Source organism: Labrus mixtus, chromosome 14, assembly GCF_963584025.1.
Source record: "Labrus mixtus chromosome 14, fLabMix1.1, whole genome shotgun sequence".
Taxonomy (NCBI): Eukaryota; Metazoa; Chordata; class Actinopteri; order Labriformes; family Labridae; genus Labrus; species Labrus mixtus.
In genome coordinates this window covers 22,351,723-22,368,652 of record NC_083625.1, presented here as the reverse complement: position 1 = coordinate 22,368,652, position 16,930 = coordinate 22,351,723, and the positions used below count along the sequence as shown (strand labels likewise).

General features: G+C 47.4%; 1 protein-coding gene across 3 annotated transcripts in view; it reads right to left on the bottom strand.

The window, feature by feature from the left end:
- Positions 1 to 16,930, bottom strand: part of specc1 (sperm antigen with calponin homology and coiled-coil domains 1) — an 81,015-nt gene that overhangs the window by 44,984 nt on the left and 19,101 nt on the right. Inside the window, exon 1 of one of the 3 annotated variants that reach the window (XM_061056212.1) lies at positions 10,254 to 10,433. The exons of the other annotated variants lie outside the window; for them this stretch is intronic. Within the exon in view, the coding sequence (XP_060912195.1) occupies positions 10,254 to 10,293 (40 nt within the window). The 5' untranslated portion in view covers positions 10,294 to 10,433. Of the gene's footprint in view, positions 1 to 10,253; positions 10,434 to 16,930 lie in introns of those variants that run through there. 3 annotated transcript variants of the gene reach the window in all.

The window sequence follows — 16,930 nt, the reverse complement described above, 5'->3', positions numbered from 1 at the left end:
GCACACACACACACACACACACACACACACACACACACACACACACACACAGACAGCCTGTGTGCTGAGATAGACGGAGCATCATCACCCTGAGCTACACGGGACACACTCATACACACATACACAAACACAAACAGCCTGGTTCGGGATGGAAATCCTATACCCCTGTGGGTTCTTTAAGTACTCAGCCATTGATAGACTATCCTCTTATTGAATCAACTCACTGCCAACACTGGCACCATTTCTGGGGCACAAAGCCGTTTAACATTCCCAGAGTGTGCAGCTGTGTTGGAAAGAGTGAAGGGCTTGAGGCGGAGAGGTGAAGGCAGAACATGAATATATAGATCTGAAACAAATATCAGCTCTTTAAGATCGGAGCTTCAGTTTGAGATTCTTGAGAGGGGGGACTTTGAAAAGGAACGGGAGCAGCTGTGTCTGTTCTGAATGTCACCGAGATAACGCTGTCAGTTAAAAAGCAACTGCAAGCGTTTCACACTGAAGGGGAGGCGTTAACAAACAGCACACTTCCTCCGTCCGTCACTCAGTAAGATGAGCGCACCACTGGACTCACCTGCACTTGAAAAAGACCCCCACGTGCCCGCACAGATCTACAGTCACTTTAGTGTGTCTGCGCTTCACAGACGGTGAATCCGTGAGTGACAGAATGAGGACAGCATGCACTCCCAAATTATGTACCGTCACATGGAAGAGGTTAACACAACATGAGCTCTGTGCGTTATAAACGACTATTTACTGTGAGCACTGCAAGAAGCAGCGTCCAGACAGGGAGAGGACGGGATACCTCACAGCTCACACCTCTTTTATATGCACCAGTAATACTCTCATTAAAGTTAGTAAAGAGAGAGAGAGAGAGAGAGAGAGAGAGAGAGAGAGAGAGAGAGAGAGAGAGAGAGAGAGAGAGAGAGAGAGAGAGAGCCGTCTGATGTGATTAAAATCGGTCGTTTCCCGTGAGGCTGAGTGATGCCAGCAGTGGGACAGTCTTTCATTGGCTGTTCCTTCATATTCTCTTCTGTCCTCTGACAGAATAAAACCCAGATGGAGCACATGAACTCGATCATCTTTAGATCGGCCACCTCTTTCACCATGACATCACCACAGCTGCTTGATGTGCACAGACAAACGACACCACAGTGGATGCCAGGAGTCGGCACATGCACGACTAAAGGGTTAAAGAGCCACTAGAAGACAGCGTCAGGCGGTTAGAAATGAAGAAAGTTTGCAGACTGTATTCTTACGTCTGTAACAGAGGATGAACTTTATGCATTTAGTCAGCATCATTTCAAATATTTCTGCAGTTTAGTGATGTTGCAGAAACAGACGCATGTATCAACGCTCAGTCCCAGTACACCCCTTGACCCTACCACTTAGCCCTACCCCTACATTTTGCACGTTTACGTCCAGCGGCAGGGTGTCCTGATTCTTGTTGGACTGGAGGGGTAGGGTGAAGTGTTATGAGAAATCTCCCAGAATGCCTGCCCAGTAACATCGGCTCCTGGGTTTGTGTAAATGCGGTCAAAGAGAACGACTGATGGTCGACATCGAGGGGAAGGGAGTAAAGATTAGAAGTGTCAGACTCCCAGAGAGAAAGATTTTAAAAATGCCCGTTCCAAATGTTGGCTGTTCAAACGATATTTGATCCTCAACAATATTGTTGTATTGAGTTGATACTGCCCGACACTGAGTGTATCAGCGAGTCTGAACACGCTGCCTGGGAGATGAAAAAATACCACCTCAGTTAATAACAAGTGTCCAAGACCAATACAGACGCTGCAGAGAGTTTATTATTCAAATCTTTACTTCCTCAAGTGTCCACTGTGGGAGAGCCAGCTGAAGGCAAAGCTTTACCTGAGAGAAAGAGCTGAGATTAGATTCTACTCTGAAACTATAAGTGCTGTCACACCTGCAGAAAACTCCTGATTTCAGAGTGAGCTGATGTGAGAACGCAGCAGGATATAATCAGGAGAATTCACCTGGAGCGAGTGGGAGGGGGTGGTGATGGTGGTGGTGGTTTATTCCCGGTGATCGCTGCACGACCATAGACTGTCTTCACACTCTGGTGACAATGGGTGGGACTTTGGTAACAGTGGGTGGGACTCTGGTGACAATGGGTGGGACTCTGGTAACAATGGTCTTCCCCCGCTGACTGACTGAGTAAAGGATCTTCCTCTGATGGCGCCTTCAGAAGTGTAAAACATCCTTGTGTGTACATCGTATCAAATCTAGTTTATTATGGTGCTGTGAAGTATCTGCTCCTAGAAGCACGCTTTTGTAAAAATCTAAACTCAAATATTGAAGAGCAAGGTGGTCTAGGATTAGCATTAGTGTTCTCTTTGAAGGTCCAGGTCCATTTATAGCTTCCTCTGAGAGTCACTCTTATCTGTGAACAGAAGTGGAATGGGAAGTTAACAGCCCGCCAGGGAGCTTTGTGCCGCTTGGAGGAGATAAATCCTCATGCAGTCCAAAGAGACAGGCTCTTATTGATACGGAAGTGCAAAAACTGTTAAGAGGAAGAGAGGGCAATGGTTCCCAGTGAAGACGTTTACATTTACCGTCTCAGGATTAGTCATTCTTTAGGACAGTGGATGTGTTATAGAATGATACAGTGCTGGAGGTGGAGCCCTGTTTGTTTCATTTGAAAGCAGCTCAGTGGTGCATAAAGCAAAAAAAAAGTCTTCTTCAGCGTTACTGCGCCCATAGATTTAAAAGATTTTTTTGAACGTTCATATCAGGAAGTTGATGTACCTGAAAGAAATTATCCATTCATTTTTAGACGTCTCTTTCCCGATGTAAGCTGATGGGGGAAAGTCCTTTTGGGTCCAATGGCATGACATGACTCTGCAATACCAGCTTCAGCCACTATGTAAAACTGGCTTCAACGGTCATCGCACTTCCTGGGGGCTTGGTTTCGACAGTAGTTTAAAGAACAGACTTGAGGGCAGACCCTCCCTCAGACTGGACTCATGAATGTGTTGTGATCTAATTATTTAAATTAATTCAGCTGATTGACTTCCAGTCACCCAAAGGCATCCAGTTATTTCATGGCAAGCCCGCTCCTCGACCACAGTGAGCCATTGTGCCGTCTTCTTTCTCTCTAATGAAGATAAGCTTTCAGATCCCAGCCAGAGTCGTGTGGCTGGACTCGGTCCAGCAGCAGCCAGTTAACTGCAGCCATCCTGCCAGCGTGCCAGCCGAGAGGTGACAGAGTACACAGTGAGCAAAGTGCACAGTGTCTCCAATTAACAGAACAGAGGGGTCACTGGAGAGGAGGCTGAATGAATTCATGTCTGCAGGTGGTGAGGTGGTCAGAGAGTTGGCAGCTCAAATGACGCACCGGCCCTCGTCACTCTGAATGGAAATCTCTGGCTGCCAGTCGTCCGTCTTCCCCGTCCAGGAAATGTGGCGGGCAGATTTACAGTAAGGTGGAAGTGGAGAGGAGAGATAGACACGTTGGGTCGGTGTTTCAGGCCTTCCTGTTGTCCATCTGACAGGTCATGGAATAGGTCAACAGGCGCCCCACAGACTCACATGCATTCCTTTCCTCTTACTGGATCGGAAGACATTCAGAACAGAAGCTCCATGACGGCCACGGTGACGGAGCAGAGATTAGGCCGACCGCTGAGCTGCTTCACATCAACGTGCCACGGACATTCACCACAGCACCGCCTGTAGAGGATGGTATGCACCTTCACTAATCCAACTATTCTCCATCGATTTATACCTGACTTTGTAATAAAGATATCTCCAGTGAAATGTCACATCAAGCTGATCTCAAGCCTGCTTTTCAAACCACAGAGGCAACTATGAACTGTTTTGAACAGCAACACATTGCAAGAGGATCAGTGTGTGTGTGTGTGTGTGTGTGTGTGTGTGTGTGTGTGTGTGTGTGTGTGTGTGTAAATCAGATCCACTACAGTATATCATCAAGCTTCAGAGATTTTCTGAAAGTGTACAAACAGTCTTTGCACCTGAGCTGGAGGAGTAACTTAGCAAAATAAAACAGCTGTCAGCATCGATATAAATATAACGATATTGTCTTACGCTATACCTCGTCTGAAGATATATTGATACTTCATAAAAACCTGATACACCACCCAACTCTACATGAAGGATCAGCATGACAAACCACAGAGGACCAGCTGGCCCGGGTCCTTGAATCATTTGGACCAGCCTGCCTGCCAGGACTTTTAACACGACCTCCTTATGTGGGTCCTCTCTGCTGTACGATGTGTAGCCAATAACCTACAGAGAGAGATCCAACAGCAGGGACCGAGAGCAAGAGCCGGCCAGCTGACAGAGAGAGAACCAGAACCGGCCGGCTGAGAGAGAGTCGACCAGCTGAGAGAGTGAGTCGACCAGCTGAGAGTGATTTCTTCAGGCACAACGTGGAGAACTCACCGAGGGAATAATGATAATAATAATACAGCATTTGACATGATTGCATGTTTACAGGATCAGCGTGTGTGATGGTTACAGGTTATGATGAGTGTTGTAAAGCCCTCTTTTAAACCTTCAGCATAAATGTCACAAGATGTTTGAAGCTTTGAGTGATTTCTTTTTGTCCTGAATCGGCCGAATAAAACATATTAAAATACAGAATGTATTGAAAGATTACGCAGCGAGGATTAGAAAAAGGACCAAAAAAAGGCGGACCTTAATCTCAAACTGGCTCTCCCTCTGAACTGACGACGGCTGAAAGCACAACAGACAGAAGAGCAACGCTCGACACAAAGGCTTGATTCAAAGAGGGCCTAAATAAACATTTATGTTTTTAAGTACAATTCAGTCCTCACGAGAGGGAAATTAGTGAATGTGCGACACCACTTTCAGGAGGAGCGCCCCTGAAATCCTCCTGACCTGGTTGTTCACAGATTGCACCTCACAGAGGGAGACTATCCCTGTCAGATGGGAGGGGGGGGCAGAGGGTCTCCTGAGGTAAGAGTCCTCTGAACGACACTATAATGAGAATATGTGTCTTTCTATCAATGCTACATGTAGTTGAACAGAATCTCAATCTGAACTAAAGAGTGGAGAAGAACATACTGGAGAACAGGAAACATAATGCAGCAGGTTCATTAGAGCACAGAGATGGTAGAGGTGGCGTGCAGACAGTCTATGGTCGTGCAGCGATCACAGAGAATAAACATCACCACCCCCTCCCACTCGCTCCAGGTGAATTCTCCTGATTATATCCTGCTGAGTTCTCACATCAGCTCACTCTGACTTTCTGCAGAATAAATACGAGGAGGCTGGAGGAGAAACTCCGGGTGAAGAGAGAAACATTCAGCTGGTTGCGTTCACACATGACGCTCAGCCTGGAAATATCAGGAAGTTTGTGAACGCCGTCAAAGACTCATTAGCAACAAGACGACACACCCTGTTCCCCAACTGACATAAAGAGTGATGTTTTGAACGCTCAACAACAGCATGACCTACACATTTAGAAACACAGCCAGCTGCTGACAGAAAGTTCAGTTCTGTGTTCACTGAAACAAACAAAGTGTGTCAGATTCAGACACACTCCTCTAGTCGTTCAGTTCCTGATCTTAGTGATGTCAGACCTGCGGGCTCTTATGACAGGGCCGTTCTTCCATTTGACACTATCGCAGGACATCTGAGCACACACCTCCTTCTGCAAACAGAACGCCGAGTTTAAAGGCTGGTGTGTTTACTGTACAAACCGCTAGCTGCCATGGAAAGTGTGACTGCTGTGACTTCCTCTCTCCGTGTCCCAGCTTGCTTCCTCATGCTGAATCCCTGCTCTCTGTCACTCGGCTCTGCTAATGCTGATGTTTGGAGAAGCTGTGTCCTGGGTTAAGTGAGGTCACCGAACTTGATCAACCAATCAGAGACCAAGAAGGCATTTATTGTCTCTCTCTGAACTGAAGCAGTCTGTGTTCACTCTCACACAGCTGAGGCAGGAGCTCCACCAGGTAGAAGAGGTAGTGTTGGAGTAGTCCAAATCTCTAGACCACTTTTGAAGGTCTCGGTCTCAGACTGGGCAGATTCCGGATTTTCCTCGTCATCGCTGTGATTAGAAGGCAAATAGCCCTTTCTAAAAGAACAAATAAATTAACTTGTAGTTAGATTTTTATCCCCCGGTTACGGCCGCAACCTTTACGGTGTTACGGATCGTAGTGAGTGACACGGCCCCTGCACACAAGATGAGGATTTTTCAGAGATATTCATGGTCCTGGTCATGTCTCGGTCTCAATCCCTAAATGTCCTGGTCTCATCTCGGAGCTCTCTGCTCTCTATGGCGGTAACGGTATGTCTTGGTCTTGACTACCACACTAAGAAGAGGCGAGAACATCTGTGGCGACGGCCATTTTAATCCACATGTAATTATGCAAACACTCTGTTGAGACTCGAGGTACTTAGTGATGGATGTCTGAGCAGAAAAGAGTAAAAATAAAACTCTTCCAGCGTGCTGCTGGTGAGCTGAGTGTGAACGAAGAACAATGTTGTTCCAGTGACAACACCCGCTCTGCTACATTAAAATCCTCCACCACTGCTTTAGTGTTTGGCACCGTCTCCACACGTGACCCCGCCCTCCCAGCATCCTGATCAAACCTCTCGTGTGTGAAATATCCTTTTTTGACCATGTGCGAGTCAAGATATTTGCCTTTTCTTTTTTTGACCTCATTGAACAAACATGATTCTGCTTCCTTTAGATTCTTGGCCCAACGGGTACATCTGACTGAGTCGCAGCTCTGAAAATAGCCCCGCTGTTATTGGACAATATCTCAGTGACTATTCATCAGCAGCTGACAGCGTGCTGACCGCAGACTCGGCTCTTGGCTGCTCTCCTGGAGGGCTCGCTGCACAGTCTCCTTATCACTGCAGCAGACAGCTTCCTCCACAGCTTAACATTTCAGAGATAACGGCTTCAGGCTCGTCTGAAGGAGTCTCTCACCTTCACACCTTTCCTGAAGGGTTTTAGCACAAGACACAAAACGTTCCTGAATCTTTGTGGTGAGCTGAATGCAGACGAATCTTCCACCCCGAGTTAAAATGTTTCATGTGAAGACGGGGTTAGCCGATGTACGAACCCAGCAGAAAACGTTCAGCGAGCGAGCGTGTGGTGGTCATGACGTTAACATCGAGCTAACGGTGTGGTCGTTGCCCGCCTTCGTCCTTCCCTCTCCTTTTTCAGCTGCTGAGACCCTCACTCACCCAGACTGGACTACTGCGACGGTTCATCGTCCAAACACTCAAGAAACTATAAAATAATATATCCATAATCCTGCAGCTCGCCTTCTCACACTCCTGCACCTGTGACCACATCACCCCCGTCCTTAATAACCTCCACTGCCCCCCCCCACCCCCATCCTGCAGCGTATCCACTTCAAACTCCTCAACTACAAATCCCTCCACAACCTGTCTGAGCTCCTCCACCGACACTCTCAGGTCTGCTGACGCAAACAAGGCCTTCTCCATTGCCTCTCCCAGCCTCTGGAACTCACTCCCAAAAACCATCAGAGACCCCCCCCCCCCCTCACTCTCCACCTTCAAGAAATCCCTAAAAACTCACCTCCTCTCCATTGCCAACAACCACTGTAAACTCTGTTCTCATCCTCCTTCTCTGACATTTCTTCTTCTTTGTTGTTGTTTGTTGAGGATTCTGTTTTTTATTATCATCATTGTGCACCTAGTGAAGCTGCTTCATTCCCCCCCCCCCTTCCAGTCCGACAGGGAGCGTCTCCTGCTGTGAGGTGCACATGTGAGCAGGCCGTCTGTCCTGAGATCTTCAGGAGCGCGTGTGTGGAAACGTTTGTAGACCAACGTCTGCTGAGCCTCAGCGCCTCGTTTCACCTACTCCGTGCTAAGATCATGTGGAGACACTTCCACTGTCTGTGTCCCTGCTCACTAAAGCATCAGAAATATTGGACCCATGTTTCCATTTAGAGCTGAAGATTTGAAACATCATGTCGACAGAAGATAAAAGGGCCCTTCCCTCGTGAGTCTCGGTGCTCTTAGATCTATAACTTGATAAAATATCACAGCATTCCATGATCGATTCTCATTAAATATAGAGGTTCATACGAGAGGATTTAGAAGAATAGCAGCTCAACCAATCAGCTGATTGCTCATTTCCTAATGGAGCTTCCTGTAGGAGCGAGGCTGAGGAGCGAGGAGCGAGGGCCACGGAGTCGTGTTTGAGTTGAAATACTTTTCACAGCCACAAGAACGTGAGTGATTAAACGCAGGAGGACTGTAAGAGGCGCTTTCTCTCTTTGGCTGAGCAAACATTTCACTGATTCATTTCTCACCGTACACGCTGGCGTTCCCCGCCCATAGCTGTCTGTACCGACAGTCAAACTCATCAACAAGAAGCTCTATGTTTATTAGTAAGAGGAGAGTAATGAGTGAGGATGAAGAAGGGAAGCTGAGCCTCTCCAGTCGTTTGATTCACACCGTGTCTGAGTGCACGCACGCAGAGGAAACGTAGGAGTGATGTTTCTCAGCATGCAGCAGCTTGTTACCATTCACACCGAATCTGTGTCACACAGAGGAGGAGCAGACTCAAACCAAAACAACTCAAAATAAATACAGCTTTCTTCTTGGACTCCCAACAAAAAGGGAAAAACAGATCCCTGAGAGGCACACGGAGGAAAACACGGAAGAGGCAGGAATGTCACGCTGTGCGCCGGTTTCTCCTCCGTGTGACGTCATCGTGCGACGCTGTCACTTTAGTTGACATGAGATTACAGCAATGGCAGACGTAACCAAACTAGCGCTGGTGCTAACGACGCTAACTGGACTTTCTACACGCTCACACACAAACACACAGTTACTCTCCCACTATGTTGACGAGCAGAGACGCCTGATTGGAACGACGGAGGTCACTGCTGCTTCATACGACACTTCCACCACAAAAACCCCGCCGGCAACGTCGCCCAACATGAGGTGGGATACTTGGCATGCTCATGACAGCTGTGACAGTTTATTCAATTTCATGTTGATGAAGATTATTTGAGAACTGAGCGTGTGTGGAGGTCAGGATTGTTTTTTTTGTTTTAAAAACATACCTGCCTACTCCTGACAGAGAAGGTAACGCACACACACACACACACACACACACACACACACACACACACACACACACACACACACACACACACACACACACACACACACACACACACACACACACACACACACACACACACACACACACACACACACACTGAACAGAGCAGGAGCGACAAACGAGACACTGGTGAAACTGGTGAGGGGCAATCGTGGAAAAGGAAGGAAGTAAAACAAGAGAAGGACTTCAAAATAAAACAGGAAACACTACAGACAAGGCTCCAGTGAAATACGAGGAAGTCAAAAACAAAATAAAACAAACGGAGTGACCAAAGTAAACAAAGGTCAACCATGACAAAGCGTTTTGTGTTGTTTGTGCTGCATCATGACCATGTGCTGTTGCTATGAGGAGACACTTCAGATTAAAATAAACTCCTGTGTGTTTGAGCGTGTCTGTCTTTTTAGCCCCAGAGAGCCGCCGGCCCCGGGTCTGTTAATCCTTAAATTATGCAGCGATGGAAACAGCGAGCTCTTCATGTACCAATACGATGATACGCTGCGTCCGAGATGCAAATGCTGGTTTTGTTTAAGAAATGAGGTTACACAGATGAGGACGGGCTGGGTCGTCTCTGGATGAGCGTGAAGTTGCTGCTGCGTGCACTTCAGAGGGTCTTTGAAATGGAAATCTGACGGAGGCGCAGAGAGCTGGAGGCAGCAGAGGGATGTGAGCGTGAGGCTGATGATGATACCATCATACTCCTCTGGCAGCTTCCCTCACGCTTCCTGTCAGAGCGATCTCACTCAGCACTTTCCCTCACCTGACTCCACACACACACACACAGGTGCAAACACACACACGCACACACTGTACACACTGAGACCTGGACGGGCAGAACAGAGACAGACAACACACGGAGTCATAACTAAAAACAGGAGAGCGAAGCAGGAAGCTTCTCTCAAACCCGTCTAAACAGCTTCTCTAACTCCAGGGCATTTTACTCAGCAGGCGCTCTGTTGGCGTGGATCTTTGTCAGTCCTCATTAGTCAGGACTCGTCATGTCTGAGATTTACTCACACAGACATGACAGGAGATTAGCTCACATCTATTGAATTAAGCAAGCGTACGTCTCTCTTGAACGGCGGACGGAGAAACGATGGGACGAGTGATGCTGAGACAAACACACAAGAAAACAAAAGCAGACCTGGCTCTGTTTCTTCTTGCCTCCCCGCCTGGTTCCCCATGTTGGACTGCTCCGCTCCGCGACTCCCACTCTCCACACCGGGGCGGACTAATCCAAGAATCCGTGGCTGCGGGGGAGAGGTGTGTGTGTGTGTGTGTGTGTGTGTGTGTGTGTGTGTGTGTGTGTGTGTGTGTGTGTGTGTGTGTGTGTGTGTGTGTGTGTGTGTGTGTGTGTGTGTACGAGAGTGTCGTGATTGTTGTCTCTGCTCAGCAGCCACGAGCAGCTCCGGTCAGTCACACAGAGAAGACACCATCAGAGACGTCTGGTTCCCTCCTTCTGCTCCTCTGCTTTTCCCTACTCCTATGCAAATCTGTGCGAGTGTGTGTGTGCATGTGTGTGGAGGCAGGCTGCGGGTGTGTGTGTGTAAATGTGTGTGAGAGCGCGTGTCCTCCAGAACGGTGACAGTATGTCACACTGGCAAGCGGGCGGGCAGCGCTGTGTGCACTTCATTATTCCTCTGATGACTGGAATCAGCTCAGAGGAGGCGTGGCTTCCCTGGCCCCACACACACACACACACGCAAACACACACACACACCTCCTCCCACTCCTGCTAACCAGTTTACTCTCACCAAACCTAGCTGAACAATAGTGTGAACCATCCCTCTTACTGGTACTAAAATGTAGAGCGAGAGAGATAGAGAGAGAGGGGGAGAGGGAGAGAGAGAGATAAAGAGGGAGAGAGAGGGAGAGAGAGGGAGAGAGTGGGTGGAGGGAAAGGGAAGGAAAGCGGAGCAGGAAGAAAGGAAAGGCACTATTTGTATTTTTGGCAGAGGATGACAGTGCCGCTCTCGTCTTTATTCTCGCTAAGAGAGACCTCACACAAAGTCTCCTGTGCTTCTACAAACGTGCAAAATCTAAAATGCCAACTAAAGTCTTCAAAAGAAGGAGAAAGGGGGAACCCTTGGCCGTGTACAGTGCACCCACAAGGGCGCGAAACGTGACTACATGTGTATAAAAATAAAAATGAAGCGTGTTGTTCTACTTCTGTTCTGTGCAGCTAGCGTTCTTTTTTCTTTCCCATTCACACCGAATACAAACGTATTTAACAACAAAAATGAAGAATGACACCAGTGACGGCTGGTCAACAGAGGGCGCTACATCGCCGTCCACCCACTCCCCACAAGGAGAACGACAAAACTTCTCTGAATACGTTTTTAATAGGTTTTAAATATCGGCTACACATGATGCACAGTTTTGAAAGCGCAGAGTGAAAAGAATGTGTAATTTAAAGACGTTGTACGTGTCTGACTTCTCTGGTGGGTGCTAGACTCCAGCGCTCCAGGAATCTCCTCTTCAAGAGAGAGGCACAGATAGCCTCGTGGTTTCTGCGAGCGCCCCATGTACAGAGGCTATAGCTATAGATTTTCCCTTCATGACATCACAAAGGGCAGTAGCCCCTCCCCCAGGTGGGTGACACTCCCACAGCTAGGTGTTTGTTCTGCCCTCTGAGTCTGCCTTCTCACCGTAAACAATAGGACATGGAGCGAGGAACATGAGACACCCAAGCCCTTCCAGAGAGGGGGCGTGGTCAGACACAGCTCATTTACATATTTAAAGGTACAGACACAGAAACAGCCTGTTCTGAGCAGGGCTGAAATAGAGGGGTTTATAGACATGATCATATACAGGATCAGAGTGGATTTAGAAGAAGACACTTCACACACATGTTTTGAGGAGCTCTGAGACTTATTTAAACTGGTTGAAGAGGAGGAGAAAATGTGACCTTTAAGAGTGACTCTCACTGCATTGTCCATTTTCAAAGCCAGACTTGACACACATGAGCTCTGATATTTTTAGTAGGATGAGTTTTGTTGTTACTTAAGCTTAAGTCTAAGTCTTTCCTATTCACAGCTGAGAAGAAGAAGAATCGTGCAAATACAAGTATTTAAAAATTAAACATACAGCAGACATTTTAAATCGAGGTTGCAGTTCTCTTCAAAAATCCTTTCAAAGACTCTCCGGTCGCTGTGAGGGAGGTCTAGTTTGCTGCACCACTCTGCCCACTGCAGGCTGAATATTCATCTCTTTCATGCAATAAAACTACACAGCTTTGTTTCAGTTCTTATGAATGTTGCATAACTGAAACTTCACTTTCTGTCGCTTTCACAATGTTCTCCCCTCTGCTCGTCTCCTCGGAGCAGCACATAAACAAACATGCCTCTAATCCAGCTAAGAATGTTCTCCTCACCACAGGACGTCCATCTCTGTGACCCCAACAGGCCTCCTTCAGGATCTGGAAGAGCTTTTTTATATTATTTAGTCTTTGTTTAACCTCGTTAAGATTCAAAACCTCTCTGGTCCAGACAGGCAGCAGCACAATGAACAGAGTTTCTGACAGACAACGAGCAGCATTACAAATATATTAAAGATGGAGCCAGCAGCTTCTTCCTTCAAAATAAAATACAGACTTCTCTTAAAGTGAAGCTGCTCCATCTTCCCTTCTGGGCCTCCATACACGTGTGGTGGTGACTGTGTCTGCAGAGACTCTGTCCTCTGACTGGATTTTACAGTTCTGCTTTGTTCTGGTTGACTCGGGACGTTTCTGGGCGGAGCTGGTGTGTTTCCTCCAGCCAATGACAGCGCAGCAGGTGAGTTTAGGAGTGGATACAATTCAGAGATTGGACACCATTCAAACCGGTGAATATGACGGACGTGGACGTAGCAGCAAAGAAGAGAAAATATAATCACAGTGAGGAGAAACACCAAGTGGATAAATGAGGGTGAACCTTGTGTTGGCTTTTACTCGTGGACGTGGAGTTGGTCTACTTCCTGTTAGACAGGCAGGTGACAAACACCGGCGGTTAGCTTGAGCTAGCGTGCATTAGCTCACAGTGTAGGTACAAGCAGTAAACATACACACTATGTCCTGCAGGAGGCGTGAGCTCCTGAGGGCGATGAGCCCAGGAGGAGGGGACAGTTTGAATGTTTACCAACATTTCTACTGACTCCGCCCCTAAACATTATAAATAAATGTCCTGGGGCTGTAGATTATAAGTCCCTGCTCTCTTCTGACTGATGGAGGTCAGAAGGTTTGCAGGAAGCAGACCTTAAAATAGACTTGTAGATAAGAACGTGTCAGTATTCGTTTTCCTCTTTTCGCCCCCCTCATGAATTTTTAGGGGACTTGCAGGAGTCAGAAGCTTTCCAAGAGAGGAATTTCAAGCTTGATGCCAAAACTCTGACCAACAAACCTGAAACATGTTGAGAATGTTTTTATGTCTGAGCTGACGTGTTGGTACAGTGATGGCCTGTAGACGCTCTGTGGTGAGACGGCTGCTTCCTCACGTTGCATTTATAACACGTGGACGATGAATGATCATTTTAAATGAACTGTAGCGCACATTAAGACTCGGGGCTATATGGTCCACATCAAACATAAATGTGTAGGTCATTTTTTGAATGCATATTTGTTTCCATCTGCACGTGCTGCTCGTGTCCGTGTGCGTCTGTCACGGCTGAGTGCTCATGCAGTCTAAGGCGTCTCGATGGACTAGGGCGGGTCTGATTAATTTGATTTGACGGATATATGGAGCTTAAGGACCGTATACCTTTCTCTCCTGCAGCCACACACACACACACACTCACAGACACACACACACTCACAGACACACACACACACACACACACAGACAAACACACTCACACAGGCAGAGACGGGGGCCTGCTGGGACCACATGTTCCTGTTGTCTGGACTGTGCCGTCTGAGCTGTGAAAAGTCAAACTGACACACTGGGGCGTACATATAGTCCCTCTCTCTCTCTCTCTCTCCTTATTATTTACTGTCACTGTTAACTAACATCAACCGACACTCGCATCACACATCCATCTTTTGTCTCTGCTGCCGGCGATGAGGAAGTGATACAGGCTAGAAGCTGATTAATAATAATGAATCTGTTGGGGTAAGAAAAACCTCCCACACGGCAAAAACTCTGAGAGGAACCTCATCATCATCACTCACTTGCTGCAAACCTTTCAAACAGCAGAGGCAGGAGGTTCACGAGAAGCCTGACCTGTGTTTGGTGCCAAGCAGCGACCTTGAAAGTAACCTTGTCGCAATACAGGAAGTAGACTGTAGAGTGAGGTGAGACGTCGTCCTACTGAAGTAGTAAGTGACACCGTTAGAGCGCTTGCTGCTTCCTGGTGATGGTCATCATGTTCTCTTCATTGAGATTCATGAACTGAAAGTTTTGCAGACGTCCCTCAAGAGAATTGACGAGTTCATAATAATAATAATAATAACAATATATTTTATTTAAAGGCGCCTTACAAAGCAGAGATAAAAAAAACAAAGTAACAACACATCGATAAAACAAAACACATTTACAGGAAGTACTACAACCTGAAGTCCCTGACGCCCAGCCGCCGCCATCGGACTGTGTCGTCCCCACAACCACTGCCGTCCTCATTCATGCACGTCCTGCTCCGACCTCCACCTCAGCGGCGAGGAAGTGTGGACAACAGGAACGCGAGGAATGCAAAGGAGAAATCCGTCCTGCATATCATCCCATATGCTCTTTAGTAAAGCGTCTCCAGATAACACTTGTTATGAATTGGTGATAACAAATAATGATTGATTGATGTAGGAAATCATTGTGTCGAGGATTCATGAGACCGGATGGAGAATGATCAGACTGAATATGCCAGTTTAAAAAGATGTGTTTAGAGATGAGACTTAAAAATGGAGAGTCAGTATTACGGATGTGTGGTGGGAGTGGGGCGGAGCGACTGAAGGCTCTGGACCCCATGGTGGTGCAGTGAGCTGAATGGAGGAAGAAGACCTGAGAGTGCGGGTGGGTGTGTTGAGGTCAAGAGGCCTTAAAGGTGACGAGCATCATTTTGAAGTCGATGCGATATTTGACCGGAAATCGATGAAGCTGCTGAGGGACGGGAGTGATGTGATTAAGGGATGTGAACCACTGCCTTAAGTGACGTCACTGGAGTCAGCGTTTTTGGTGTTAGAAAGTTGTGGGCTCACCGTGCCTCTTCAGGGAGGGCGGCAGTAGCTCAGACTGTGGGGACTGTTGGGAACCGGAGAGTCACTAGTTCAAGTCCCGGTCCAGACCAAACTATGGAAGTGGTCCGGTTGCTAGAGGGGTGCCAGGTCACCTCCTGAGTACTGCCAAGGTGCCCTTGCTCAATCTCACCCTATGTAGCAGCCCCCCCCCCCCCCCCCCACCTCACTCTGACATCTCTCCACTAATGCATGTCCACACGTGTGTTTCTGGGCTTACTCTGTGCATGTCGCTCAATAACTGAGTGTAAAGCAGAAAGTAAAATATAAAAAAAAGAAAAGAGTTTCCTGTTCCCATCATCTTCACTTCAGGCTCCGTGAGCTGCCACTACATTAACACGTCTGAATCACTTTGTGAGCTATGCTAAATATGTGAATGACTCCCAACAAACAGAATTAATGTGGTTGCAAAATGCTGAAGCAAAGTGACCGGGGCTCTTTAAGTGCCCGAAACAGGAAGTGTCCTTCAGAGGAGAGTCAGCGAGGAGATGTTCAGCTCACCTCTCCTCGTCCCAGACATTAACCATCAGGGTAAAAGCACGGGAGGGATGGAGGGTGAAGGTTTGTAAAGTAACGCCCTGCAGTCACCTCGACCAGCGTTTTATTTATAGAGCACAACCATCGTCTCTCCTTCCCTCTCTCTCCTCCTCGCACACTCCACAGGGACTCCTCCTGAAAGCTTGACTCAATTATTGATGAAGTCTGTTGAATAAGTCAGCAGGACGAGGCGGGGATTTAACCCATTGTCTGACGGCACCGCTGAGCCGCTGAAGGGGGATCGAGACGAGACTCCATTAGCAAAGATAACAGTTTTCACTCATTAGCACATCATGCTGTGAGGGCAGGCGAGGGCGGGGTCAGCTGACCCTTTAAGCCAATCCTCTGCATGCATGCGTGTGTGTGTGTGTGTGTGTGTGTTGGTCGAACGCTTCCCTAAGCCCCGCTTGCTGTGGCTGCACGATATTGGAACAAACTGACAGTGTTGTATCCTTTCGATCTGTCATATGAAATCATGAAGTCTGCGTTTGATATCGAGGCTTGATGCAAAGATAGCGGGACTTTCAAACGTTTCAGCTCTCCTCCTCTGAAATGCTTCCTCAGTTCTAAACTAACTTTAGGACGGAGCGAGACATATCGGCCTCTGTGGATCATTAGCATGCTAATTATCAAGGACGACCACATGAGAGTCAGAGAGAGGTGAAACGTCTTCAAGGGCTGTTCTTCCAAACCAAATACTGCTATCAAACCTAGTCTGTAGTGTTTACTGTATACTACATACTACGTTGTAGTGTGACCTCCAGTCGGTGGTTATTCTGCAGCCCGGCTAAGCTGGTTTCCGCTTGGAATGAGGAAGTAAACATCAGGCCAGCTGACTTTAAATGATGCTACAGTGTAGCGTCCACTTACAGTCTGAAAAAAGCTGACGAGAGATTCATTTAGATTTTCATGATTTAGAGAATCAACAAAGAAAACTGGTGGTCTCTTTGTGTGGCTTGGTGCTTTGCCTTGTGGGAAACAGTACGTGATAGAGACTGTTCTGATCCAGACTTTCCTGAATCTGAATGACATCAGGGCATATTTGTCAAACTGTGGATCACACATTTGTTCACATACTGCATTTTATG